Consider the following 22,511-nt stretch of genomic DNA (forward strand, 5'->3'; position numbering starts at 1 on the left):
GTTGTCCAGTAGTATGATGCTATTATTCCTGGCCTTGATTTCCTGAGAGAAGGTCAGCATGGCCCAAGACACATAATGGCACTGATATGATAGCTCTTGCCCATGTCAGATACCACAGTAATGGGTGTTCACAAGGCTGAAAGTAGGCATTTATAAATGAAAAATCCTCTTATGGGTCATATCCTGACATATGCTGAGCATTAGCGTGTTAAATGAGAGAAGCAATGCTCAGAAGCCCTCTAGCTCAGGCTCTCCTACCTCAACTTGTTTTCTTTGTGCAGATTCCTCAGTCACCATTTATTAGATTCCAGAAGCATAACTATTTTTCTTTCCATGTACCCCTTTTCATCCCTCCCTTGCCTGTAACCTCTGAACAAAGCACGGCCAGCAAAGGTACCCAGATCTGCCACTTTACTGCCCATTTCATCTTCTCCCTGAACGTTATGAGCATCCCATTCAGTCTTAGCGTTCAGATGGCAAGATGAGATTGGGCTCTGAGGAACTGGCAGAGCTGGGGACCTTTGAAAGAAATCCCCATTCCCCCTGCCAAGCAAAAAAAAAAAAAGTATTCCCAACCTCCAGAACTAGCTGAAATCTGGGCTGGGCGTTCGTGCGGTTAGCTGTTTGCAAGTGGCCATTTTATGATAGGACACAACTGGGCAGTATATTAACCCTTTCCTCACCTGAATGGACAGTGTCAAACGTGTCTGTGCACGTATTAAAAAGTGTTCTGGGCTGGCATTGGGGGAATGAGAAGAGGGTCTGTCTTTGGGAGAGCTGGAAAGGGTTAAATATTGCACCAACAAATCTCATAGGCTGATTTTACAGGTATTCTGTGTTGGACAGATGGTGTATTTATGCAATAACAATACAAATTAATTCAAAAGAAACCAAGTGTAAAGGTTGACTTTGAGCTTCAAGCTTCTTAGAGAAATTGCTAAAGGTCTTTAAAAAGCGAAATGACACTGGAGTATGACTTGCATTTTGAGGGAGATTTTTTGTGCCTTAATTATCAATTTTTTTATTGTAATTCACATCAGTTCATGGTCTGAAGTAGAAGATACTCTTAGATGCATAGGTTTCTGTAAAAAGAAAATAGCTTTCTGTGTCAACATGTGGATATATATGTATATTGGTGTATCTCTCTATACATATGTGTATATATATATGTGTGTATATATATATATTTATGTAACAGATATTTATGTAGAATATACTGTACATATACACCCACTCCTGAACTTGTACAGACTGTATATAAGTATAAAATGGCCACATCTCTTTGCGTGTGTCTGTCCCCGGAAGGGTGGACTGATTGTTTTTGGATGTCTGCAGCTGTTACCTTGAAGGATGCAATTTCATCTTTCATTTATTTTTCCCCATCTAGACTGTATCAGGATAAACTGTAACGCCAGTAAGTTTTCCCTCAAGTTTCATTTTGTTCTCTTTCTATATATATTAAAATAACTTTATTTTCTTTGCTGTTTTATAAGCTGTTTTTCTTTTCTTTTCTTTTTCTTTTTTTCTTTTCTTTTAAAAAAAAAATCTTCTGAAATTGAAGGATTGAATGGGATATGAAGCTGGGCGGGGAGGAGGGAAGACCTTATGGTGATTGTATATGAAAATTTTGTGTTAGGTTTCTCCAAGGAGGAGATGAACTGTTATTTTATAGCTTTGCAGAAGAGCACCTGAGGAACCTGATGAGCTGATATTATATTTTACTGGTAACCTGTTGTCTTTATGAGAACTTTTAAAGAACCACATAAGAATAACAACAGGTACTGTATGCACTTCTCCACTACAAAAAAGGCATGCATATTTAAAAAACAAAACAAACCCACCTCAAACTCTCACTTTATTTCAGAATGGTGACAACTTAACCTGATATTTATTCAAAGTAATTTTTATTTGGGTATAGAAGAAGGAAAAATTAGGTCTTATATTTTGAGTATATTGTCAGTTACGTGATTACCTTTTATATAGCATATAACCACTCTTAGGTTTCTATAATTAATTCCAGCTGAATCTTTGGGTCACTGAAAATACCTTTCAGTCTGTAAAAGTAGGGAAGAAGGCTTATAAAAATTCTGTGAAAAATAATAGTGAAAGATCATATCCGATTCTAGATATGAATTACCCAGTCTTTGCGTGGGTAAAGATTATTACCCACACAATCTTTTCTGTTCTACTTCAAAGAGCTGGTCGAAGTTGACATAGGCCTCAAAGTAAAAAGCACTTCCCAAAGAATGGAGGTGTTTAGCTCTCAAGTGTGCTTCGAGGCTTATCTTACTTGAAACCAGATTCCTGAACTGGCAGATCCTCTGTGTTAGATTCTATGTAGAAAGATTTATGGAAGGCTAAACATCACTTTGGAAATGCTATAAAGGATTAAAAGGCAAGGATGGTCCTTGTGTTTTATAGAGGCTGTGGTCTTTTTGCTCACCAGTGAGCCCCATCCAAGCTAGCAGGAAGGTGGAAAGAAGTGTGTTGCAGCCCCAAAAGCAAACATAGAGCTTTCAAGTAGCAGAGCCAATTGTAGTAGCACTGAGAGGATCTTACTGTAAAGCAGTTTCTTAACAGCTTTATCATGGTTTTGGACTAAGAGTAGGTTTGTAGTGTTAGACAGCAGACAGCAGTTGTTTGGTTTTTTTTCCCATGTACAATATTTGCAAAATTTAAAAGGTTCTCTGTGGTTGCAAATAGAAAAAAAAATACGCACATAAGCATATAATAGATCAGCTTTCCCTCCTGGTCACTGCCAGCTGATTGAAAGCCTACCTTGCAGGGAAGTGGAAGCAATTGGTTTCCTGGTCTTGCGAAGTGGTCCCTGGGAGCCTGTAGCCAGGGACAAGCCAAGGCATTGGGTGATGTGTGATTACTCCAGCTGTGAGCCCTGATATGCTGTAGAGGCTTGATCATGAGTTTCCAACATTGAGAGCTGCAGCCTTCTTCAGCCCTATTGCAGGGCTATGGGGGATTAGTCCTGTATGACTCAAAGCTTGACAGCTCTTGTTGAATTCCTTTTGTTCTTTGAAGTTTTAACACTGTATTTCAAGGTAGAGTGGGTAATAGGAAAAAGTGTCTTGAATCTCTTCTAGCTGAGATGGCCAGTTTTTACCCAGCAGCGCTGAGGACATTTGCATAAAAATAGGATCTTTCGCTTCCTAAGAGTTCATATGCTCTTGCTGCTTAGCCACCTGTAATTCTATCTAAACACTTGCACCATAGTTCTTGTTGATGTGTGTCATCTGAGCATCCATATCAGTTCCTCTGGTACTGGACAACAATCTGATGTTGTCATCATCTTCAACTTTTGATGACAGCTGGGTCTTAAAGGCTTAGCTATGGAAGACTATCTTCAGGTGGGAAATCAGCTTTAGTAGCAAGGAGCAATGGTCTGGTTTTCATGCAAATAAAAATCTAGCAGTAATTGGGAGAAACATTCAAAAAAGAAAAAGAGGGAAAAGAGAATCCTATAATCAGAGCAGTGGGAAGACAGTCTGAATCCAGTGCTTTTGTTAGTTTCCCCATAAGCATCAAAACATCTTGAATCATTTTGCTTCCATGCATTTTTAATAGTTCAGCCTGTTGCATTTTTAAAGACTGTCTTCCTCTGAAGGTTTGTATTTATTTATTTATTTTAAAACACTTTGGATTTTCCTAATTTATTTTTTATGATACTGCGCTGAAAATGAACAACCCTACTCCTAGTCCCTCTAACACCTTGTTTTGTTGCTGCCTGTTGCAATGACTCGGGTCATCTGTCCTGCTTTCTAGAAGGGAACCTGCTGGGAACTGATTGATGAAAAACTGTATACTCTTGCATGAATAAAATAATGGTTAGGCAGGAGCAGACCAAGTATCACTGTAACCATTCTTGCAGGCACACTGACATTTACTTGTGCAGAGGGAGTTACCCACATACAGATGGGTCTGCCAGGGTCTGTTGAAATGAGAAGTGTTTTGAAGTAACTTGGCAAATGGGATTCCCAATCAGTTGAAGAGTTTCAGGTCAAGCAGTCACCATTGTTAACTGAATAGAAGGGACCTGGTGCATGGTTTTAAAGGTAAACAGAGCTGTACTTTTGGGGTCTTGTGGAATGTGTAAGTTAAAGAGCCTGCCACAGCAAGCACTGAAGCTCATGCTATTTGAGAGGAGTCTATTATATTATCCCAGGTAAGAATTTAATTTTCAATATAATTGCTCTTAATTTTCATTGAAAGGATTGAAGGTTTTTTGCTTGCTTTGGGTTGTCATATATCTGATGCAAAATACTGTTCTCCATCACTTCATTTCTTCTTACCCTCTCTCTGTTTCTCATCCCCATCATATCTCACAGTTCTGAAATGGAAGACTGATATCATTTCCTAGAATCGGAACATTTTTTTGCTGTCTCTGTATTTATTTTAATACTCGTCTCATACTCTCCTTTCACTCTTGAAGATACCTAAACTGATCTTATCTGTTTCTGCACATTGAGAGAGTTTGAATTTAGAAGGACCCAACAATGCTGTTGCTTACACAGATGTAACTGGGTAGTAACTCTCTTTTCCTCTGAGTGTAAAATCAGCACAACCAAAAGCAGGATCAGGATCCTAAAATACACTGTGTGAAGGTGCATTGAATGATTCCTCAACATAATGCAGTCATAACGGACAGCACAATTTTGTTGGCTGGATTTATGGGGAAAATAGGTATAGTCTAAATACCCTTATATTTTTGCATACATATATTTTGGGTTTTTAAATAGGATTTGCTAAAGAAGCGTAGCTCTGTGGTCCATCTCCTGTGAACTGTTTCTTGAAATATACAGTTTGCTTTAAAGAAAGTTAAAGTTTTAACTTTTGAGTTGTGATAGTTTTATAGTTTGTGTCATAATATCTAGTGCTCTGATTTTTCTTCATTTTTTCAAAGGTATCTGGTCCTGAATTTTCTTATTCCCTTTTCAGGGATCCCACTTCATATCAGTCCAGATGGGGATAGTTTTCAGCATTCTACCCAATATTAAGTGTGGAGGACAGGACTGTGTGTGCTACAGATTTACTAGCTTTTGGAGGTGTCTTCCCTTTGTGTTCTTTCTAGGATACTGCTTGTATTATTTTTCTTGGCGTAGTTCTCTCTCCTTCTCCCAAACCTTTTATGTGGTGTGTCAATAGTCACAGTCACATAGTTTGATGCTACCTTTATGGGAGGTTTGATCTTCCAAAAGTAGCTGCCTTTGGGACAGTGAATACTTCTGTTTTATTGCTTGTTGTTTCATAATGAGGCCTTTTCTTCTCACTAAACCATGCCAGACAAGCCGTTACCTATTTTCCTGTCGCCTGTGAAGCCTCAACAAATCCTGATCCTCTTCTTTTACCTGTTGCTAAAAGCACAAATGGGAGAGGATGAAAAATCACAGTCCAATCACTACTAGTTGATCCTGTGTCTCTATGACTGAAACAACAGTTAGCATGTTGTTTCAGATCCAATTAATTTTGGACTGGTCTTTGACAATAGAAGACAGCTAGAATATTAGATTGGTTCTCCCTTCTCAGTTGCCATGCTTGCTGTATTTAGTGCCTGAATTCAATGCAAAGTTAATGTTTCATTTTAGTAAGTGCCAGTGTAACAACATAAAATACAAACCGATGGTGTGTAACTTTCTGGGCAAGGTTTAAAGTTTTCTTTTTTCCATATCATCATAAGTAAATAGGAAGCCGTGCTAACTCTAATCTAATCAAAATGTAAAACCGAGTGCACTTATCTCATTCCTAGTGATGTTGCTGTCATTTTAATAAAAGTTTAATAGTACTCTAACATGAAAACATTATTTGAAAAGTGAAGAGGTATGATTAAACATACACATCATATTTGTGACTCTAGTATCTCCTAACTCCATTTAAACATAATCAGGAAGAAATGAATGCTTATGCAGCCTGAAAAGTGACGAGTCATTAGTATGTCATATTGTAGTGGTGAAAGCAAAGCTGGTGTCTGTAGCATCTGTACTGCCTAGCTGAGAAAGGTCTCACCTTTGAGCAGTCTCAGACCCAGGGCACTGGTCTGGCCTCATGCTGCTGCTGCACTGCAATGCAGAAGAAGGGAAGGGAGCAAGCCTATCTTTGGAAGACTTTTCCTTCTGTCAGGTGGTGAAACAGCAGTCCTTCCAGGTATTTTGTCAGATGGTAAACTAAGAATTCTGTTAGAGGAAAACATACCATGCTGGATCCAACAGCCCAAGAGAGGTGAGGCTACTGCCACTCCCTGTTCCCAGGTTCAACCAGTAGCGAGGTTGAAGATGTATTCCGGGCAGGCGCTTTGCTAGTGATCGCACACTTACTCACAGACCCATGCTCATTCCAGTCTCTGGCAGCACGAACATGCGGGCCCTCAGACCTATGGTCTGACTCCAGTTGCTGCACTCACACCCCCATACACCCTCATGCACATGGAATACAGGGCCCTCACCCAGGAAAGAGTTAGAAAGGAATTTGATAAGAAGACAGGACAGACTGCACTGATCAGGTGCAGGGCACAGCCAGGCAAGCATATTGACCAGCAACTATTTACATGTGACCAGCCCTTTTTATCCCCTTACAGCTCTCTCTTCCCACTCTTGTTCCTCCAAAAATCACCTAAACTCCTCCCTTTTCCTGCCTTTGGTTTCTCCCCTAAACATCCCATAGTAAGTCTGTCTGATCCCAGACTGCTTTTCCCCTGCATCACATATATCCCACCCTAGGCAGCAACCCCTTTAGTCCAAAACGTGATCTCAAGAGCTGCTCCAGATGACTTATGGTGATGAGTTTCACGCTTGGACGCTGGGGCTAATGGCTCTGCTGGGACAGCCTGAGAGAGGCCCAGACAAGGTGTTAATTCCTCAGGAGTCCTTGATTTGTGTTCCCACCTGCCACTGTGCCCCTGTGCTCCTCTAGGCTTGTGCAAATGGGCCTCTGAGGGGCTGATGGCCCCTGTGATGGGCCTGGATGTAACCCAAGAAGATATTATTTGGGCTTCCCCTCCTGCTGTTGTCTATCTGAGCACCTTTGTGGGTGTGTAGATGAACTTTATCATGTAACCCAACAAGTTCCTCTTCCCTGTGGCAGCTACTATGAAGTGAGGTATTTTGTCTCAGACTTGCTTGATTCAAGTCCACTCCAAGTCCCCAGTGGGAAAAAAACTCTTGACTTAAGCTCTCAACTCAGAGGTTGCTTGGTACCCCTATAAAGTGAAATAGTGTTACTGAGCTTGTTTTAAAAAGGTAGTAACAAAGTCCATGCAGCTACCAGTTGCAGTGGAGAGGACAAGACCCTTTGGGGCTGGGTTCCACATGGACATATTCCATCTAGGCGAGAGGCAAAAGGTGAAGCACATACAAGAAGGTGCTCTGCTTTGCTCCTGTCTAGACAATATGTCTTCTATAGATTAGATCCTGTAATTAGTTGCCAGAATATCCACTTTGTTCTTTTATTCAAAGAAAATTGGCACAAAACTGGAAATTCATGCTTTAGGATCTAGGAGGAAGTGAGTATTTTATATGTGATTAATTTTGTCTGAGAACAACCCAGAGAGAGCATCTCTAATGAGACTTTGAATAGTTAAAAAGAAAAAGAAAAGCAAAACACTAATCAGCACAAGCACTGCTTGCTATGTTGGGTGCTACCTTATCAGTAAATTTAAGGCCAAATCAGCGAGCCCTAAGGCTCAGCGGATACTGGATAAGGAGTGACTGGTAAAGAGGCTCTAGTGATTTGCGTTATTGGGTGCAGAGCATGGGGTGTAAAGAGCGAAAGCTTTTCACAGTGTCTTTAATCCTCCTCATCTATACAATGCCATGAAGATTAAGGTTTTGCTGTGGCATAATTAATTAATTTCTGCAATCTTAAACTTCAGTTTGCAATATCACAAGGTCCCTCATCTCAGAATATTTCAGGGGCTGTAAATCTGGGCTACAAATGCAAGTCCATGCTTACTAGACTTCAGCTAGCCCCAGCTCTTAGTTGGCAGCAGTTAGCCTTCATCTTCCAGCTAATACTGTCACATCCTTTGAAAGTCTCTAGTCTGACTCTTCAGTTTTAGTGCTCAGGGACAGACTTCAGCAGGTCTTCCAAGGTCATCAGTTTGAAGAGATGGCGCTGTTGAGAGCAGAGCTTGGCAGAATGCATTCTGCATTATTTTTAACTAAATTGCTGCGGTGGGACCTAATGGGAAAGAAAACTAACCTTGGAAACTCAGCAATCATCTGTCAGGAATCAGTGACCCACTTCTGGAAAACAGCAATGCCAGTTTACTGGCTATTGTTCCCACCCCAGCAGCTTTTCTTGACCCCTCGCCACTTACTGAAAGGTTGTCTTTGTGCTGTATGTTTTTATATATAGCCTCTGACCCCTTCTATGGGATTATAACTAAAAATGAGAACTGTTGTGAAGGGGGCAGAGTCAAAACAACCATATCAATCATCCTGTCAGTCACTAAGCTAGATACCCATTACTTAAAGTTAGAAATGCCAATTAAATATTTGGATTCTATGACAAATATTATGGAATATGAAAAGGTTGCTGTGTTTTTTAATTTATTGGTTTTTTTGCCAGAGGAGAAAAAGGCTGTGGGTGAACCTTGGAGTAACCTAGGAAGAAGTTTGTAGGTAGGATACCTTTTGAAGTCATGTGATGCTGGGTTTTGTTTTAATGATAAATTGAATTAACTAGTTGCTGGTCAGCAATGTTTTTCTCTTATCCACCAGTTGTAATAATACAAGCTTCCTTCCTCATGTCTGTTTGGGGAAAACAGGATGTCTTGCTTCCTTTCTTGATGCAATCCTGCAAACACAGATCCTGCAAACACAGGATCTCAGCCAGGATGCCTGGGAAAAACTAGGATGCTTTGATAGAAAAACTTGTATGCTTCTTAGTTTGTTATTTTGGCCACTTTCTTTGTATAAATTGATTTGTGTTCCTTTCAAATCAGCTTTCATCACTTGTACTTTCCTCAGTGTTTTGGTTTAATCCCCATAGGTGGCTAAGCACCACACAGCTGCTCACTCACTTTCCCCCAACCTGTGTGTTATCAACACTGTCTTGCTCACAAATCCAAAACATAGCACCATGTGGGCTGCTATGAAGAAAATTAACTCCTTCCCAGCCAGACCTAGTACACTCAGGAAGGAACTATAGCCTTCAAAGTTTGTGGACATCATGCTATAGGGCTTAAAAAGGCAATGCTTTTGCTGCCTTACAGTGAAATAGAGGGCCAAAGGTAAACTGAAACAGTGTCGCCTATGGTGTCCAGGCATCAAGCATTTGGTCATTTCTTTTTCCATTTCGTTGATTTTTCTTTTTCTACACAAGGCACCGAGTTTAAGGAAACTTGCTGTGTGAGTGGTAATATCAGGGAGCTGTGTAGCAGTACTAAATGTGTTGTTTCCAGGATTAAGACATGTCAGGCTGTTGACTATCTTAAAATCAAACAATGACTGCATTAGGACTTAAATACTGGGTACTATTTCCATGAATGGTGAGAGGGTTGATAATGACAGAGAAAAGTTGCCTCTCCACAGCTGGGAGCTTTTTTCCATGCTTAACATTCCTCACACCACCCACCTATTTCAGCACTGACTGCTACTGTCCTTCTGCCACCATGACCCATCACATTGCCTGTATTTTGCACTGCAAGGCTGGTTTGTCTGGCAAAAGGCACTGCTGCTAGAAAATTTCTCTCAGGGAGCAAAGAACTGCAATTGCACACAGGTGCTTGAGGAGTAAGATAGAAGTTTACTTTAAAAATATCCTTCAGTGCTTCTATGCTTGAACCTTTGCCTCTGAAATGAGCTGGGGAAAGGCGAGCTGCAGGTTTGTGGTTTGCCTCTGAAAGAAGCACCTTAGAAATATTTACTGTTTGTGCAGGGACAGAATGAGTCAGAGAGGACAAGAACCCTTCTTCTCCTAGAGAGAGTCTCAGTTGGTTGAGCTGGTGCACACTGGTGTGTGATGCACATGGCAAACTTGCATTGATGCTGCTTCTCTGGAAACTTCCCCTTAGCAAACCTTTCCACATTGATGTCTTCTTTTCTATTGCTTATCTTCTGCTCCTCTCAAGAAAAGCTGATTCTTGAGGTTTCTGGGCCAAGGAAACAGTTGTTGACTTCTTTCTTCTCTTGTGCAAAGGGAATACAATGCATGGGAAGACTTGGTACCACAAGGAGCCTCGCCAAGATGCCACAGATGTGTTTGATCAGTGGTGAAGATTTTTTTATATCATCATAAACCATTTTCTAGCTAGTGGAAAATGCTATATGCTGAACGTTTTCATTCTGAATGTGAAAAGTTAGAAAGCCTGAGAGAAGTTCTCAAGTCATTTTCCCAGTTAAATATATTTTTGATTCATGTCACTAGAGTGACACGTGTCACTCTAACGTGCCGTTAGAGTCTATAACGGCACAGGGTCTAATTTGAATAATGTGGGTTTGCATGTTCAGTGCAACAGAAAAAATGCCAGGCGCAAATGCTGCTGGAATTTCATCATTCTTTTTTAAAGGCAGAAATAATATAAAAATGTTTTAATTGCAAAGAGGCCCCTTGAAAGAGCTATAGAAGTGTGAGAGTTTTGTTTTTTTTTTTTTTCCATGTAGGCTTGTAAAGTGAGTTTGCACAGTAGGATAGTGAATGAAGCCAAGACTTTATAAAGGCTGTTACAAATTAAATATCCATTGCTGCTAAAATGTAGTCAGTTCTACTGTGGAAGATGGCATCAAATATCATGTAACAACTCTGATTCAACTTTAATCCAAGAAAGGAAGGGAAGAAGCATATTTGTAGATGACCACTGAGACTTTTGGAGGTCAGTACGCAGTTGGCCAAATCATATTCTGGTAGTTACCCTTACAGTGTAACAGTGATTGCATACACCCCAATTACATTGTTACCATAGCCTATTTTGTCACAGCCTTGTTCTCTCTCATGAAAATACTGATCATAGTTCTAGACTTGCCAAAATATTGATGCCACAAGTGTGGGTAATATCACTCCCTTTTTTGTGATGAGCAGAAAATTAGCCTCATTTAGTTCCATGTTTTGTTATACTAGAAAGAATGAAAGTTTGTTGCTTCCAATTTATTGTATTACAGTATTTTGCTGCTTAGGATAATTTTAGATTAAGGGAAACTTTCTTCCTAAATCATCATTGTGATTGAAAGCAGTGCCAGTAAAATTGACCAGTTCTCATTGTAATCAAAGTTTATAATATTTTTCTCACTGGTCACACTTTGATTTATTTCAAGCATATTAAAATGCAATAGAGCAGATGGAGCTGCATGAAAACTATATGAAAATGCAGGATTTTTTTTTTTTTTTTGCATAGTTCTCATGGAGCTTATCTTCCTGAGTGAACTGAAAAGGTTATCCAAACTTCAAGATTTTTGCCACAAGTGTGGTAGATTTCAAGTTTCCAGTTCAGCAGACTCACTCAGTGGTATTTTTTGCAATTTCCCACTGGCCGGGTGACTCCACCAGCAGCACAGCGGTATTTTACAAGCAATGCTGTATCCAGCAGGGCTGCATAGGGAGAATAATTTATGAGCCCAACTGTCTGTGTGTGCTTAGGCTGGGGGGTGTCAGTACCCAGTTCAAGCAAACTGTCCTGACTCTGGTGGTACTCCATGTGCCTGTTACAGAGGGGGCTGAGCACCATCTCGTGGTGCAGCTGGAGATTTTCTAGTTTCTTCTCTCAGTTCATGTGCTGAGCAGCCTAAATACATCTCCAAATCAATATGATAATTTTGTGTTTGTTGTGTTGTTTTCCCACCTGTGAAGGGCTTGGAAGTATGTTCAGGGTGCTTTGTGGAAAGTAGTAAAGAGGGAGATTGTGTTCATTGGCAGACCTGTGTGAAAAAGGACTTGAATGCAAACAGATTCTTGGCAGTAGCACTGGGCTACCATATCAGTTATTCTCTATAGGAAGCAAGTAACTTTTGCAAAGTGTGGACTGTACCATAGGCCAGTGCTAGCCAGCAGAGAAAACAACCCCATGCTCTGCTTCCTTGAAGTTACTCCTTTTCATCTCAGATGAAAACAGGTGATGCTACAGAGCTGAAGCTTTGTGGCTTAAATGTTATGAACAACTCAAGAATGGAGACTGAGGGGACTGCTCAGCCTCTGCCAAGCTGTAGCAGACACTACTGTTCTGTGTGTCTGACAGCTGCAGTAAATCAGACCACCCTAACTTCAGTATTCCCTTTCAGGGCTGAAATCCACATAATGTACTGTATTTAAAACATTTGTTGTTTCTGCCACCTGCATCTGGTTCCAAAAGTGTATGGTTCAGGAAACCAAGTGGTAAAGCTAAGATCAGACTTGAAGTAATAAGAAAAGTGTGCTTGTATAAGTATATCGAAAACATCCTTATTAAAATATATCATATGGGATACCTATGATATATACAGATACCTATACAGAAATGTTTAACACCTCCTGAGATCGGGAGCTTCACAGAATATATCTAGAACTGATGTCTTTTCTAATAATTCATATGAATGTGTGCATAATCCCTCATAATAGGAACAGCCTAGAGTGGATGTGGGGCAGCTGACAGGTAGGTAGGCTAAGAAGATAGGGAAAATATTTATTAAACCCAGCTGTTGGAAAAAACAACATTGATATTGGCATCGCTGATATTCAGTCACTTCTAGCTAGTTAGGCATGAGTTCAGAAAGGGGTTTCCATGGTTAAGTACTGAAATGCCTTGATTTCAGGTAAAATCCTTAAAAGCACATTAGCCCAAACTTTGTCGTAATGGACTGTAGCAGTCATGTGAATACAGAGGTTGTAAAAACTGAGGGCAGCACTGGAAGACGATGTTACTTTAAAGCCAAACCCTCAACTGAAGCAGCTGGAACCTGTCTAAGAAATTATGAGTAGGAGTAATTAAGCAAATAGAGATGAAGTCCATTTTAACCTAATATTAGAATTGCATCTGATGTTCATTTTATAACCAAAAAAATGGCTTTAAATATCTAAAAGATCTTGTGCTTTGCTTTACCATGAATCCAGTCTGATATTTTTTGAGCTGAGTCAAGGTAAACCTGAGAAATCAGTGTGTTCCGCAACTGCACAAAGAGTGACTCTGGCAAGGGAGGTGTTTGAAAACAGGACAGAGGAACTTGGGCTCTGAGATTTGTTTAGGGAGCCAGAGGGCTGGAGAATGTTTCCTACCAAATTGCAAAGTGTGAGTGCGGAGGGTGGGTTGTGGGAAGGCATTCCTCTGAACAGGTGCCAGCCACCTCCCTCGCTAAGGGAAACAGAAAAGTAAAAGATACTTCCCTGTTTCAGGTAAACTTTGATGCATCATAAGGAAATGTTTCTTCCTTATTTTGAGAGAGGTCTTTTTCTGCTTTGCCCTTCCAGGCAGCTCCTTTTGTCCAGTTCACTCAAATGGAGTTAAAATGCAAATCTATTGCCCTTCCTTGCACCTCTTTTTATAGTTTTCAAATGTTGTCAATTATTTCTGTGTTATAAGGGGAAAAGACCCCAGCTTTCTGTCTTCTGGGTTGCTGAAACTATGGTTTTCAGCAGTCCATTACGAGGTTATTAAGATGTTTTTCCTACTTTAGCTCTAATTTGCAGAGGTACTGAGCCTAGTCAGTCCCTGTCGACTTTCAGAGGATTTTAGATGCTTAGCATTTGTGAAGAATCAAATCTTAAGGCCATTGTCCTTGAGAGGTCCACTGCCAAATGCTAAGGGGAAGTTTTCAGAACTGAAAATATGACAAATGAGAGGTACTGTATCACTTCTTCCTGTTGTGAGGTAAATGAAGTAAATGTGAGTTCTTGGGACAGGTATGTCTTCATGCGGGCAGGGTTACTGCCAGTCTTGGTGGTAATTTCTGAGTCATGCAATGTACCTAATGGGTCAGGTTTTCCCATGGGATTTAATCACCACGATCTGAAGAATTTATTAGTCTGAGAAGAATGAGGCTCTCGGTTACTTTGCTTTGAATGCAAAAAAGTGTGTTTTAACTTGTCACATATTTACCTGTGGGGATCTGCATCATGTTTAGACTCAATGGCCAAACATGAACATGTTTTCGTATAAGATTTCTGCTTTCATTTTTTCTGATTGGGCCAGAAATGGAACAGAAACATCACCTTCCTTGAGAGCTTTGGGGGTACAGAAGAACTTAGAGGTACTTACAGAACTGCAGTTATGATAAACTAGAGGAGGGATGTATAGTAAGCTACTTTAACCCACTTCCTTTTTTTGTGGGGGAATGGTAGCTTTGTCTGCAACGGGGCAAGGTAATGCATTGCTTTGGTTTGGGATCTCTTTTTTGGTCACAGCACTGAAAGGATATTTGATTCTGTTTCATAGTGGGATGAGATTTGAGCCAAAAATTAAAAATCCTTTCTTAGGAGTTCCTAAGCATATTTTTATCTTTGGACTATTCTTATGCTGATGATTTAGTCCTTACAAGACTGCAATAGTTGTGGCATTACTATCCCCATGGAATTACTGAAGGACAGTGTGTGAAGTCATTTTATGCAGAAGCAGTAGCAGTGACATTATGGGCTTTCAGCCCTGCCCTAACGCATCACCATTATCTGAGCACTTCTGACAGTGAGGGAAAGCTTTGTTGCAGCTATTCAGCCCTGGTGCTACTCTACAATTCTTAGCAGAGAGGGAAGTATGAGCAAAGAGAAAGATTATGCGTTCTTACTCACTGTGTTACCTTACTGCACTAATAGTATATGGAGGGATCCAACTTCTAGTTGTATAAGAAGGATCTGTGTGTGAATTTATTGCCAATGCACGTTTTGGAAATTTGCAGGCTGCATACTGATTGAAAGGAAAGTGTTTAGCTGCTTTTCAGACTATGACTATACTTGAAATTGGTCTGTTAGGGATAAAACAATATCCATGAACTGTGAACACTGTTAATTGTATCAGTACTGAAAAAAACTTACATTCTGCCTCAGGTGACAATAGTTCCAGATCTTTTGCTTCCAGGTAGCAATAAGTCTTCTGAAGCTGCAGTAGGTCCAATGTAAAACCTAGACAGATTTTGCAAGGGCAGAGGAGAAAAAAATCTAGGAAGAGATTTCCCAAGGGCATTGAAACCACATCTCAAGATCAGGTTTTTTTCTGAAGAAAATGATCTGAAATACTAACAAACTTGCTAGTGTACAATTTCCACGGCTACAAATACAGAGGTGAAACAAACCCAAATCCTATATCCTAAGCATCAAAGACTGTAGGAGAGTTTGAGTCGGTTCTTACTGTCGCTGAGTGAAGATCATCTTACAACGGAAAATCAGGCGGTGATTACAGTGTTGTACGTTGTTCTGCTTGCTGTTAGTTTAAGAATGCTATAAGTGAAGAGGCCATAAGGAGCCATTGTGCTGTGGCAGTATGGCTCAGTGGGAACTGTTACTCTATAGAGGCAGTTGTTTCTAAATCTCTTCAGTCACCAGTCCACTGTCCCAATTCTGTTCCTGTTTGGTTGGCCCACACTTCAAACTTACTTTTTTTCAAGCCCTGAGAATTCTGTCTATAGCTTCTAGGATCTCCACGGTGGCTAGAGACAGAGTCTAGCACCCCAGATAGGGCTCCCCAGTCCTACCTCACTTCCACAGCAGTCTACTGTCACCAGCTCTTGTATGTTCACAGGCAAGAGAGACCAGAATATTTGTATTTGGAAAGGATGAGGCAGTTTGGGTAGGTGAACCAATTCACATCCAGAACCCAATTACTACCTGGTATCTATTCTAACATCAGAGAAATACCAGTATGTTGATAGAGTAGACAGGTAGTCTAGCCTGGCTTTGATAAAAACATCTTCTTGGTGCCCTCAGAGCAAAGGATATTACTACTTCTGTTTTGATATTAAGTGCCTCTTTTCTGGACACAGAAAATCCTAGTTTCAGTTCTTGCTGATAAGAATAGTATCCATGTACAAGCAGCCACATATTTTTACAGGACAGCTTGGAGACAGAATCTGCTCTCAAGATTTTATTATCCAAATGAGTACAAGGATAAAAGGCATAGAGGGAGTGTATGAGCATTCACATTGAGTCTAATGATTAAATTTAGTCAGCATTTTGTCTGTTGAAACTAGTCTCTCTTTAGTCAGTAGAGAGGACTAAGCTCTCCTAGGAATGGTTTGGAGCTGCAAGCTAAGTCAGTCTCCTCCGGTGGGCAATTCAGAGCCACCTGCACCTCCTGGCTGATCATCAGGAGCATTGCTGTGACATTTTTCACAGAGGCTTTGGATAGACTTCTCCAATTGACATCACCACAACAGTCTCCAGATAATAATAATCTCTACATAACTCTGCAGTAGCAAGACTTTGGGCAAGTAATTTATTTACCTGCATTTCAGCTTTCCAGTAATGTGTAGCTAATAATAGTCACCTGCTTGCCAGAAGGCTTTAGGATCTGAAGTCATGAATGTCTGTAATGGCTTTAATATCATCAGTACAAAGGTATTGTGCAAATATATTTAGTGCATATGAAAGAATAATGAATTCCTGTTTATTACCCACAACATTACAGTAATAAACTGCTGTAAGATGCAATGTTTTCCAAAATATTAAAGGCCAGATTGTCCTGCTGGTGCAATTTGGTGAAATCATGGCAAGCAAATTTTTCCCTTTTACGTGTGGCAATTAATTTCTTGAAAGAAATCAACATCCTTAGGATATGTGTAATTTTAGATACAGTTATTTAGATACAGATTCCATCAGTTCAATAAAACATGCCACACTTACAAAGACTAAAAAAAAAAAAAAGCTTAAACTGAAATAAAGAAAATGAACTTAAATGAGCAGGAAGATGTGGATATATTTACAAGAATAAGTGTGCAATGTTGTATCCATAGATGATCAAATCTTACCATGATATTTGAAAGTGTTATTAGCAGTTTAATCTCTCCTCTCCTTTGAATTGCCTGCATTTGTAGATAGTTTCTATAACAGCACATTGAAAGAGATATCTGTGTTTCTTACACCACTGCCTATGTCTTCAGAAACAGTGAGAAATGATGGACCTGCTCCTTAAACAAAAATGAAACAAATGCTCAGTCTCCTACACCAACAATAACTGGATTGCTGTAAACATGGTTAGTATGTACAGTTTTATAGGCTTGGGATTTATGCACTGTACTTCAGATTCAGTCATAGTTTCCATAAAAATGACAGAATAATTAGGACAGAATAATGAGGTTATAATTGATAAATGATATTCCTCTTGCACATGATTACATATCTCACTCTTCTGGATGGCTGAAATATCTGCGGGCTAGGTAACAGGTTACCTGGTTTATGATATTCTCCATATATCACATTTTGCTTCTTTCATTACTACACATCAGAACTAGACAGCTACCTTAAATACATGGCAAACTCTGATCCCGCCCTGAACTTTTTAATGCGTCTTTTCAACACTGTATTCAACTTAGCATTTTGCTGCTGCTAAAGTAATATTTCACTTAAGCTGTTTGAGTCTGCAAAAGCTCAGGTTTGCTTACTTGGGTTTCTCTATAATACTTAAAGCGTGTTTTGATGGTGATCATACTCATATTACAGAGTCCCCTGGGAGGCAGCCCTAAAGGGCAAAGGAGTCCAGGAAGGCTGGACATTCTTTAAGGAGGAAGTCCTAAAGGCACAAGAGTGGGCTGTCCCCAGGTGCCGAAAGATGAGCCGGCGGGGAAGAAGACCGGCCTGGCTGAATAGAGAGCTCTGGCTCGAACTCAGGAAAAAGAGGAGAATCTATGACCTCTGGAAGAAGGGGCAGGCAACTCAGGAGGACTACAAAGGTGTAGCGAGGCTGTGCAGGGAGAAAATTAGAAGGGCCAAAGCTGAGCTAGAGCTCAATCTGGCTGCTGCTGTAAAAGACAACAAAAAATACTTCTTCAAATACATTAGCAGCAAAAGGAGAGCTAAGGAGAATCTCCAGCCCCTAGTAGATGGGGGAGGGAACACAGTGATCAAGGATGAGGAAAAGGCTGAGGTACTTAATGCCTTCTTTGCCTCAGTCTTTAATAGCAGGGCCAATTGTTCTCTGGGTACCCAGCCCCTGGAGTTGGAAGACAGGGACGGGGACCAGAATGGAGCCCCCATAATCCAGGGGGAAATGGTCAGTGACCTGCTGCACCACTTAGACACTCACAAGTCTATGGGGCCGGATGAGATCCACCCGAGAGTACTGAAGGAACTGGCAGATGTGCTCACCAAGCCCCTTTCCATCATTTACCAGCAGTCCTGGCTAACTGGGGAGGTCCCCACTGACTGGAGATTAGCTAATGTGACGCCCATCTTCAAGAAGGGCCGGAAGGACGACCTGGGGAACTACAGGCCTGTCAGCCTGACCTCGGTACCAGGGAAGCTGATGGAGCAGATCATCCTGAGTGCTATCAGACAGCATGTAGAGAATAACCAAGGGATCAAGCCCAGCCAGCATGGGTTCAGGAAAGGCAGGTCCTGCTTGACCAACCTGATCTCCTTCTACAACAAGGTGACCCACCTAGTGGATGAGGGAAAGGCTGTGGATGTTGTCTACCTAGACTTCAGTAAAGCCTTTGACACGGTTTCCCTCAGCATTCTCCTGGAGAAACTGGCTGCTCATGGCTTGGACGGGTGTACTCTTCACTGGGTAAAGAACTGGCTGGACGGCCGGGCCCAAAGAGTTGTGGTGAATGGAGTTTACTCCAGTTGGCGGCTGGTCACAAGCGGTGTTCCCCAGGGCTCAGTACTGGGGCCAGTTCTGTTTAACATCTTTATCAATGATCTGGACGAAGGGATCGAGTGCACCCTCAGTAAGTTTGCAGACAACACCAAGTTGTGTGGGAGTGTTGATCTGCTGGAGGCTAGGCAGGCTCTGCAGAGGGACCTGGACAGGCTGGATCGATGGGCCGAGGTCAATTGTATGGGGTTCAACGAGGCTAAGTGCAAGGTCCTGCACTTGGGCCATAGCAACCCCATGCAACGCTACAGGCTTGGGGAAGAGTGGCTGGAAAGCTGCCTGGCAGAGAAGGACCTGGGGGTGTTGGTTGACAGCCACCTGAATGTGAGTCAGCAGTGTGCCCAGGTGGCCAAGAAAGCCAACAGCATCCTGGCTTGTATCAAAAATAGCGTGGCCAACAGGAGTAGGGAAGTGATTGTCCCCCTGTACTCAGCACTGGTGAGGCCACACCTTGAATACTGTGTTCAGTTTTGGGCCCCCCACTACAAGAGAGACATTGAGGTGCTGGAGCGAGTCCAGAGAAGGGCAACGAAGCTGGTGAAGGGTCTGGAGCAGAAGTCTTATGAGGAGCGGCTGAGGGAACTGGGGTTGTTTAGCCTGGAGAAAAGGAGGCTGAGGGGAGACCTTATTGCTCTCTACAACTACCTGAAAGGAGGTTGTAGAGAGGTGGGGGTTGGTCTCTTCTCCCAGGTAACAAGTGATAGGACAAGAGGAAATGGTCTCAAGTTGCACCAGGGGAGGTTTAGACTGGATATTAGGAAATTTTACTTCACTGAAAGGGTTGTGAAGCATTGGAACAGGCTGCCCAGGGAAGTGGTTGAGTCGCCATCCCTGGAGGTATTTAAAAGACGTTTGGATGAGGTGCTTAGGGACATGGTATAGTGGTGGACTTGGCAGTGTTAGGTTTACGGTTGGACTCGATGATCTTAAAGGTCTTTTCCAACCTATACGATTCAGTGATTCTGTGATTTTACTATGTTCCCTTTATATAATGCTGATCCTACTGTTGATAAAGTAGGCTCTATGTGATAGAGGAGAATAAACTTAAATAGATGTGGAGGTTTTCTCCCATTTGTTAGTGTTCTGACCCAAGTTTGAAAAATTACATCAGAATAGCAAAAGGGAAATTGAATTATGCTTGTAAGAATTTCAGTGAGCTTTGTTGCTGTAAGAAGAAATACTAAAGCTAAAATTTGCTTGTGTCCTAAAAAATAATTAATTCTGTAAATAAAAACTAAGTGGTGATGCTGACCCTGTGCATAGCAGTATGATCTGTTTACCCTGTGAAATGGTCTGCTGAGTTTTACATCAGTGTAGTTTCCCTTTGGCCTGCACATTGGGAAATGTCATTTTAGCTGTGACTGAACGCCTGTTCAGATGGCTCTCTTCACACTCAGTGAAATGTCTAGAGTTGTGGCTCCTGTTGTTTTCCTTGGCAAGTGGCAGCAGGTCAGTAAAACACCACTGACATTCAACTTCACAGCTTTGGTGAGGTTCTCATCTTGGAATTTGAGATGACACTGAAGTGGATTCTTCCTGACTTTTTTTTTTTTTTTTTAATTAATTATGGCATAGACATCTTCATGTTATACATGAATGTTCATGTGATTATCAATTCTGTAGGTACTATCAGAATATTATTGGTTTTAACTGTATCTCACTCCTGTCATTTCATTCCATATAGAGATACATATATATAGAGAGAGTTAGGCATATATATGTATGTATATATAGGGCCTAGTGCTACCCATGTAATGGGAATCTGATCCTGCTTCTTACTGGAGCAAAAAGGCAATATTCCTTTTGAATTTGAATCAGGAGCACAAAGGCAAGTATTATCAGGAAATGAATCATAATGTGCCTCCTGTATAAAAGAATGAAATGTGTTCTTGGATGAGGTTTGAAAAGACGTGGTATCTTAGCTAGGTAAAAGAGGCATGGAGGAAATGCAGAGGAAAAATATCTTGTATCAGAAAAGACTAAATTACGTGTGAGGAGACAGAAAGAGATTGAAAAGAGGCCAGTTTTAAATTACAAGTGAAGGTGAAAGATCTAAAAATAAAGAAAGTGTAGTTTTGACAAGGTTGATTTTAAATGTCTAAAAGTAGAGAGCAATAATTTTTTCACTGGATCTTGAAAAGACTAGGGAATCATAGAATTGTTTAGGTTGGAAAAGACCTTTAAGATCATCGAGTCCAACCATTAACCTAGCACTGCCAAGTCCATCACTAAACCATGTCCCTAAGCACCACATCTACACGTCTTTTAAATACCTTCAGGGATGGTGACTCAACCACTTCCCTGGGCAGCCTGTTCCAATGCTTGACAACCATTTTGGTGAAGAAATTTTTCCTAATATCCAGTCTAAACCTCCCCTGGCGCAACTTGAAGCCATTTTCTCTTGTCCTATCACTTGTTACTTGGGAGAAGAGACTGACACCCACCTTGCTACAACCTCCTTTCAGGTAGTTGTAGAGAGCAAGATGATCTCCCTTGAGCCTCCTTTTCTCCAGGCTAAACAACCCCAGTTCCCTCAGCTTCCCCTCGTAAGACTTGTGCTTATCATCAGATGTGCTTATCATCAGATATATATGAGAGGGGAGGGTGATCTGGTCATGAGAATAGAACACTAATATTTTTTTTAAAAGTGAAGAAATCTTCTCAAGTCAGAAAAGAGAGAAATGGGGACTTGCACTTCTGATCTGGGTGTGTAATATGTAACACGTAGCAAATTGGCTTCCAAATTCTCTCAGCTTGGTCTCAACCTGCTTGTTTTGGAGCCCTCACGTACCTTGAGAACAATTGTTCTCTTCCTTTCTGTAAATAACTCCAAACAATAGCAGAACTGTGGCAGCTGCTGCTTTGATCTGAACATACAAAGCCACATTGGTAAGGCATCAACTTTGGAATATAAAAGAGGAAATCATACTCAAAACCACAGCATGACTGTGTGCATGTAATTTTTGGTATAGATCAGAGACATTTTTCTTTACCTCCTGACTCCTGGGAGAGATTCAGTCTTTAGAACTGCTCTGCTGCAATTGCTGAACACTCTTTTGTGCAGTGTGTGCATGTACACTGGGTGCATCTATGAATTGACGTATTGGCCTTAATGGTTCTGCATGTTTTTGTGTCTTTTCAAAATCTGTCTATCTTGTGAGCCAGTCATTCATTTGGTCTTTCAGTCTGTCTAATCTTTTTATGATTTTATTGCTTTGTTCGTGCCAAGGGGACAGAAAGAAGCCATTTTAACTGCTCTGTAAATAGCTAGAAGAAGCCAACTGAGTTTACATGTCCTGTCTTTTCAAGGCAGGTCTAAGAATGGGTTTCTACTCCCACTGAAACCACTGCCAAAAAACCCTTGGTGGTTTTTTTTGTGATGTCTTTATGGGGCCTTGCATATCTCGGGGACTCTCAGGAGGGGTGTTAGACACAAACAAGTTGATGAATGAGAGCTTTTTACCATGAAGTGAGCCTCTTCAAATTTACTAAGTCACCAGGAACTCTTTTCCAGTCTTAATTCTTTCTGGGGAAGAAGCTATGCTTATAGTGGCTGACCTGCAATTGTGTTGTTTCAGTCTCTGGCACACTGAGGTCAGCTTTGCTTTCCCTTGTCTACTCACCTTGAGTCAATGCTGCAAAATGTTTCACAGGAATGCAGGAGTGCTAGTGTCTTGAATTTACAGTGTCATTGTAGCCTGATGTTTTGTTTCATAGACACTGTTCTAAATGCTTTAGATTTTGGATTATTGCTTTCCCTGGAAAAGGCTGTGGGAGGGAGGTGTTAACTAGCAAGTTG

The 22,511-nt window shown here is 41.0% G+C and overlaps 1 protein-coding gene across 10 annotated transcripts in view; it reads left to right on the forward strand.

Moving 5' to 3' along the window:
* The window catches only part of NRXN3 (neurexin 3), a 983,905-nt gene that overhangs the window by 312,222 nt on the left and 649,172 nt on the right, over window positions 1–22,511 (forward strand). For 8 of the 10 annotated variants that reach the window (XM_075503346.1, XM_075503345.1, XM_075503342.1 and 5 more), the window contains one exon: window positions 1,388–1,414. The exons of the other annotated variants lie outside the window; for them this stretch is intronic. In XM_075503346.1, the coding sequence (XP_075359461.1) occupies window positions 1,388–1,414 (27 nt within the window). The remainder of the gene's footprint in view (window positions 1–1,387; window positions 1,415–22,511) is intronic. 10 annotated transcript variants of the gene reach the window in all.

The sequence above is a fragment of the Mycteria americana genome, chromosome 5 (assembly GCF_035582795.1).
Source record: "Mycteria americana isolate JAX WOST 10 ecotype Jacksonville Zoo and Gardens chromosome 5, USCA_MyAme_1.0, whole genome shotgun sequence".
Taxonomy (NCBI): Eukaryota; Metazoa; Chordata; class Aves; order Ciconiiformes; family Ciconiidae; genus Mycteria; species Mycteria americana.